We start from the raw sequence: 7,706 nt of genomic DNA on the forward strand, positions 1-7,706 counted from the left end.
ACACAAGCTCCAACATATTCTAGCAGTCTTTCTTGTAATAGCTAGAAGCTAGAAAGAAAGCAAATGTCCTTCAACAGAGGAATGGATACAGAAAGTGTGGTACTTTTACATAGTGGAGTACTACTCAGCTATTAGAAACAATGACTTCATGAAATTCTTAGGTAAATCAATGGAACTAGAGACTATCATACTGAGTTAGGTAACCCAGTGAGAAAAGAACCCATATGGTATGCACTCACTGATAAGTGCATATTAGTCTCAGAGAGCTCTAAATACCCAAGAAACACTTCACAGACATGAATCTCAAAAAGAAGGAAGGCCAAAATGGGGATGCCTCAGTCCTTCTTAGGAGGGAGAAAAAAACACTCATTGGAGGAAATGCAAGGTCTAATAGAGGAACAGAGCTTGAAGAAAAGATCATTCATAATCTGACTCACCAGGGATCCACCACATATGCATCTACCAAATCCAAGCAGTATAGCTGATTCCAAGAAGTACTTACCGGCAGGAACCAGATAGAGATGCCTCCTCACTGACTACATCCATTATATAGATACAGCTGAAGATGCTTGCAGCTAACCATAGGATAGAAAAAGGGGACCCCATAAAGGTGCTACTGAAAGGACTGAAGGAGCTGAAAGGAGTTGCACCCTCATGGGAAGAACAACATTATCAACCAACCAAATCCTTAAAAACTCCCATGGACTAAAACACCAACCTTTTAGCACACATTGAGAAAACGCTTGATTCAGTTGCATTTGTAGCTGAAGATAACAGTTTGTGGCATCAATGTGAGAAGAGGCTTTTGGTCCAGGAAGGGCATGTTTTCCCAATGCAGGGGAATTCCAAGGCATTGGGGTAGAGTGAATAGGATGGAGTGCACCTTCCTGAGACAAAGGGAGGGGGGAAGTGAGTTGAGTGGGGGAAAGGTATAACATCTTAAATGTAAATACAGTGTATCGAATAAGAAAATGTTGGAAAGAAAAGAATTTGAAACATGTCCAGGAGTTTCTTCAACAGAACTGATGCATGCCTGTTTACACCCAAAGAAATTGGGATTTAAATGGTAAAAGCATGGTTATCTGTGCTATCTATAGGCCCAACCACATTCAAATCCCATGGATTTATCCCAGACGTTTTCTTCCTAGACCTTTACCCAGATCATTTTCTCAGTCACTAAAACCTATTCTTATAGAAGAGATTACAGCTATTTTACAAAATAGTTTCATCATAATCATGACTTAATCTTTATTATGATAATTGACACCAGGAAACTTTTTTCCAAAGTTGTATTGGAAATTTGAAATACTTAAATATTTCAAAATGAAGGGTTGAATTCTTGAAGTTTTAAATAACTATGGTTACTAATTCATGTTGAAATATATTGCTTTCCTGCCATGTAAGGATTATTACTCTGCCTGTCTTGGATTTTGCAGAAAACCACTATTGACAAACAATAGTAATTAAACTCTATATTTCCACATATAAATATGGTTGCCTTTATTAATTTCAAAAAATTAATATATTTACAATGCAAATTTGATTAATTCAAGATGAATTTAATCAATGACTCTTGCCCAAATAGCTATTACATATAAAAATCATGTGAAAATAGCTTTTTTTCTTCTACTAAATGTATGATAATCACTGAATTTATGTAAAGCATCAAAATAGGCTGCAGTCTTTATAAAATTTAATTTAATTCAATAAGTACAAGAAATCCCAGCCTGGTCTAAATATTAAACATAGACACCCCAATTTGGAAACTTGTCATTTTTAAGTCTCTTGATTCATAAATTACTGCCACCTCTTCCAGATGATACTGGCTAATTAGTAATCAAGGGAAAATCAGAATCACAGTGGACCACACATTGTTGTTGTAATAGATTTCATGTTATGTACAAATGATTGTGGGAATAGCTTCTTTCTTTTTCTTGGATATCTCCTATCAAAAATACTAACTAGATTACCTCTGTGTTATACCTTAGTAATTCTATGAAGAACCAAAAGGCAGAGGCCATAATAGTGAAATTTCCTTTTTATACACAGTACATATTTTCATATACAGCAAAGGAGATGGTATCATTCTCCTTAAACTTCTTCCCTGTCATATGACGAACTTTAAAATAGTCTCACTGAGACCATTATAATTTAATTACAATTGTTTTTCATATGTAATAGCTAAGAAACAATAATTTAATTTCCTACTTTATGTAGCATTTCTAAGAGAAATGGATATGCTACTACTTTTATATGTTTTACCAAACTATACTAATACTTAAAATTTTGTGTTGTCTTCCTAAAACACTATAAGCAGGCACATTTCCCTTCTTTATACATGGCAAGGAAATGCTCATAAAGGACATAAAATAAATAGAAATATGGAAGGCAAGTTCAATTGCCAAAAACTTTTCACATTAAATTGCTTTTTAGTCTATGTCCAATGTACTATTTCCAGTTAGATCACTATTTGGCTATTCTCAAAGTTAGTAGAAAAATGCATTTCCTAAATGATAATTTTTCAAACTATCTGCTCACACTCTCTACTTAATTTAAGTAATGGGCACTGGCAGTTTCTGTGCAAAATGAAGAGGAAAAAGAATAAGGAAAATCTCATTTTATCAAACAACCAAGTAGACCAAGTATGTCAAACACATGCATTTTCATTTTGCTAAAGAGAACAGGTTCAACAGAGCATTAAAGAACATATTACCATAGAGACAGTTCTATGCCAGCATATCAAATCAGGATACATCCAGGTTACTTTTCTGATTTATGGGTCCCATAGCATCCTCTGCCAAGGTTGAGTCCCGTGATAAGAAAGGCAGATTAATTCTAAAGGCATATGCCATCCTTCATTTTATCCTCCATTCTCTAACAATTATGAATGAGATACCAGTGACTGGCGGTTGAGTAAATTTAGAGGTATGAATATTTCAAGCACAATATAGTTCACAGTAAAACAAACACAAATGAGATATACCATTTTTCCCCAAATACAAAAATTATAATAGCTTATATTTTGTTTAATATTGCTTCCCCTACTGCCAAGCAGCAGCAAATTCTTACTTTTTAAGTATATTTTTAAATGTATGAGTACTATGTCTTTTTGTACAATGTACCCTTGCATGCCAGAAGAGGGAATCAGATCCATTTATAGATGGTCATGAACAACCATGTGGTTGCTGGAAATTGAAATCAGAACTTCTGAAACAGCAAGCAACTAGTGATCTTAAACTCTGAAGCATCTCACTAGACTGCACATTTTGTTTTATTTTTATCACTAGCTTTTGTGCCCTCTGACTCTTGACATACAGAGTCAGTTTTTAAAAGTATTTCAAACTTATACGTAACCTTTAATTGTCAGAATGTCTAACATTTACTCATTCATTCATTCTTTCATTCATGCCTTGGGGAAAATATACCTGTAGCATCAGTTAAAATCTCTAGACTATGTATTTTGAGTTAAGGTAAGATAAAAATAAATTGTTACTCAGAATTTTTATTAATATAGTGCTCCATAAGGAGAGTCAGTATGGTTTCAAAATCTAAAGTATTTTAGAGTATTGTGAAACAATTACCACCAATAAAAGAAAAACTACACTAGCCAGATTTTATTTTTTATTTTCTTTAGACTTTAGAATGGAAAAGGGTTACTTGAAAACATTTTAATGGCTAAAATATTATTTCCCTTTCAGTCTCTTTCTTGAGTGTGTGTGTGTGTGTGTGTGTGTGTGTGTGTGTGTGTGTGTGTGTAAAGCCAAAGTAAGTGTTACTGTTTTCATTAGAGGACCAAAAGTAGATACAATCATTATAAAATATTCCTTTTACTATTTTGAAAGTAGTTGTAGTAGTAAAGGGCTAGATTTCATTTCAAAGATGACAATACTGACCAAATATTAGTATACTGAATGTTTTGAAGTATGTATGCAGAAAGAATAATAATTATTTTTCAATGATTTATTGACCGGCTCACACCTAGCAGAACTTTGTGACCCAGACTACTCATTTGCAATATCTTAGACTAAAGTGAATGGTACATTGTTTAGCCATGCATTTGAAATAAACCTAATCAATCTAGAAAGAGATCAAAACTGTGACATCTGTCCTGTCCTGTAGGTAAATTGCCATAAGTAAATAATTAATCATGAAATTGTTAATCAGTTGAGCAACAGTCCAAGAATATAATTCTTACAAGATTTTTATTCCAGCAAAGGCTAAACTCTGTGGTTATCTAAAATTGTTAATAAATGAGCAAAAGTAAGAAAATTTCAAACTTGCAGACTCTTTCACAGGCTTAATTTAAATGAAGATAGATAAGTCAGCTCTTCCAAATTGTAGAAGATCCAAATTCAGTGTGCAACTGAGTAATCTTCTTGGAGGCTAGGTGGAACAAGATCTTTTTTTTTTTTTTAATGTCACCCTTGGAAGCCCACTCTTAAGATAATTTCAACTAGCATTAAGTGAGTTTCTTTTTAAAATACGTTAAAAGGTTTGCATTTTATTCCAAGTGGGGGAAGTTTAAATTATATTTGGTCATTGCCTACCTAGAAAAAGCTCAATAGAAGGTTAGGGAAAAACAGACATGTAAAGAAGTACCTTGTCTTAATCACTGTTGTATTTCTGGGAAGAGATACCATGATCAAGACAAATATAAGAAAATGCATTTAATTGGGTGCTTGTTTAGAGTTTCAAAGGCTTAGTTCCTCATTATCAGTGCCTGAAGCATGGTAGAATGCAGACAGATGCTTGAGCAGTAGCTAAGAGCTACATCCTCATCCAGAAGCAGAGAAAGTGACAACTTGGCTTAGATCCTCAAAGCCCACACTCACTGAGATTCTTCAAAAAAAAAAAAAAAAAAAAAAAAAAAAAAAAAAAAAACACTTCCTTATCTTATAACACAATGAATAAAGAGTAAAATACTACTGTATATTACAGCATAACATATTTGGAAAGTCTTATAAATGAGAGGTAAACCAGAAAACCGACATATTATACCATTAAGTGAGTAATAGAGAAATAAGATATGAGTGCTTAAATGGGATACAGAATTTTGCAGATGATGGCATATTAATTAGTTTCCTTATTATAATTATAATGAATGCATTTTTAACATTAAAAGAGTAAATTTTATAAATGAATCTCAGTGAAGCTCTTAATTCAAAATGTTCCTTTAGATTCGTTTAATATAACATACAAACCCACAGACATTTTGTTTTTCCTGAAGGATGTTTTAACATTGTAACCCTTTCCTTTCTCAGCCCCCAAATAGTTAAGGTTAATATGAAACTCGTCTAAAGTATGAAATAAGTTGGTGATTTCTTCAACATTCTAGGAAAATTAAAATGGTTTTGACAAAATTCAAAGAGCTATAGTCTGAAACAACAAAGCCGGCAATGAAGAAGCTTCCTTTTATACCAAACAACCACTTTCGTGGGCATAATGAATACAAAACAAAGTCTATAGGCATTCCTGCTTTTTGCATCGCAAACATCAACACCTATACTGGTCAAATAAGACACTATCCCTGCCCCCCAATTTAGAACATGAAGCAGTCCCTGCGTTGGCTTTAGTCATAATGCTTGTTTCTATTTCGTCACTATTGTACAACAATCCCCCCCCCCCACTCCCTGAGGACGGCTATGCAGCCGCCATTTGTGCCTCAGCCGTTGTTTTACCAACAGTCAAGTCACCTCCATCAAGCCTATCTACCATGAATACTGCCAGTCTCGCTGTGAGAAAGTACAATGAACGAGACCACTTCCGGGAAGGGTTCAGAATTGATGCTACCAAGAACCGACAGGATGCCAGTAAGATGTTCATTGGGGGACTTTCCCAAGAACTGAACAAGCAAGTACTTCTAGAATACTTGTCTAAGTTCGGTGAGATAAGAGATTTTATTATAAAACTAGACCCAAATACCGGTCTGTCTAGGGGATTTGGATTCGTGCTTTTCAAAGACAGTTCCACAGTAGAGAAGGTGCTACGAGTGAAAGACCACAAAGTCGATGGCAAGAAAATAGAATTTAAAAGGGCTAAAGCCCTTGAATCTCAATTTCCAATCAGAAAGGTTTTTGTGGGTGGGCTGAACCCTCGGATGTCTGAAGAAAAAATAAGAGCTTACTTTGGCACATTTGGGGAGATAGAGGCTATAGAGCTTCCAAAGTGTTCAGATACACAGGAAAGAAGAGCTTTCGGGTTTATCAAATACATGGATGAAAATCCCGTTAGAAAGGTCTTAGAAACCAGGTACCATTTCATTGGCTCCAGCCGTTGTGAAGTTAAAATGGCATTCCCTAAAGAATATCCTGCAAGACAACCAACTAAAAATAAGACTAGAACTAGTAGGGATAGGACAAGAAAAGCTGTTCCAGCTGCGGAGTTAGAAAACCACTGGAGAAAAGGAGGCAGCCAAAACTTCAGCTTTATGGCTAACTCAGATGCTCAAGAAGCCAACCAAGATGCCCACAGAGCTGGCTCATATAGTTCTAGAGCAAACTCAGATGTTACTTTGTCAAATGGCCATGGTTTAAGGGATCCCCCTAATACACTCCAGGCAAATCCCAATGTTTCTGTGACAAATTCAAGTGCTTTCAGGGCAAACCGTAATGCTCTGCGGTCAAACTCCAATACTGTTGGGGTAAGCCACTGTACGCTGGGGTCCAACCCAAATGCTTTCTTGGCAAGCCAGTATACTCGTGAGGCAAATCTAAACACCTTAAGAACAAGTCAATACCCTTTGAGAACATACCCAAATGCTTTAGGAGTAAGCCAGCATGCTTCGGCAGCATACCCAAATGCTTTCGGAATAAACCAACGTGCTTTGGGGGCAAACCAGAGTGTTTTCCGCACAAACCAGTACCCTTTGGGAACATACCCAGATGCTTTTGGGGTAGGCCAATATGCTTCGAGGGCAAGCCCAAATGCTTTTGGGGCAACCCAGAATACTTTGGGTACAAACTCAGATGCCTTCAGGCAAAACTGTTCTGCTTTTGTGGCAAACCCATATGATATCCGGACAAGACACAATGTTTTGGCAACAAACCCAAATGTTTTCAGGACAAGCCAGTATGTTCTGGGGGCAAATCCAAATGCCTTTGGGTCAAGTCCATATTCTGCGGGAGCAACCCAAAACATTTCTGCACCAAATCAACACAGCTTCAGAGCAAATGGAAACTTTTGTGGGGCAGCTGGAAGTGGTGGAAGCACTGGAGGACTTAATTTCTCTCAAGTATACGGCAATTTTCTGAATGTCTGCAACACACTGCCAGCTTTTCATGGCTCTAATGGAGATTACTTCTTCCTGTACAGCTATGGGGCTTATGACATGGGATCTGCACCTAATTACAATGTCCAAATAAACCAGTCCACTCTCCTTGGTAATAGTTACCAGGGAATTTATTCAACATTTTGAAGCCTAATTTCGAAGCCATTATCCAAAGACCATTCTGTCCAACACTGAAAAAAAAATTAAGTGGCTTATATGAAATGGTCCAACAGCAACTTTTGAAGTTATCAATACATTTTCCATCACCTATTGACACTGGAGCTACAACAAAAAGACAAAGGCTTGAGACTAGCTTGTAAAAGGCTTTACTGGAAATAAACACTTAAAACATTTATTTTTGAGTGACTTCCGTTTTGAGTTAGGTTTTTATGTTTTTTTTTTTTTTTTTTTTTTTTTTTTTTTTTTTTTTTTGTTAGCT

At 35.9% G+C, this 7,706-nt stretch overlaps 1 protein-coding gene across 1 annotated transcript; it reads left to right on the forward strand.

Moving 5' to 3' along the window:
• Positions 1 to 5,713: 5,713 nt before the first annotated feature.
• Positions 5,714 to 7,414, forward strand: LOC308414446 (uncharacterized protein; the record flags this gene model as incomplete). The annotated part of the gene is made up of 1 exon (XM_080909664.1): positions 5,714 to 7,414. One exon carries the CDS (start codon positions 5,714 to 5,716, stop codon positions 7,412 to 7,414), a length of 1,701 nt encoding a protein of 566 aa, XP_080765790.1.
• Between the last annotated feature and the right edge of the window lie 292 nt (positions 7,415 to 7,706).

Source organism: Micromys minutus (assembly GCF_963924665.1).
Source record: "Micromys minutus genome assembly, chromosome: X".
In the NCBI taxonomy this organism is placed as follows: domain Eukaryota; kingdom Metazoa; phylum Chordata; class Mammalia; order Rodentia; family Muridae; genus Micromys; species Micromys minutus.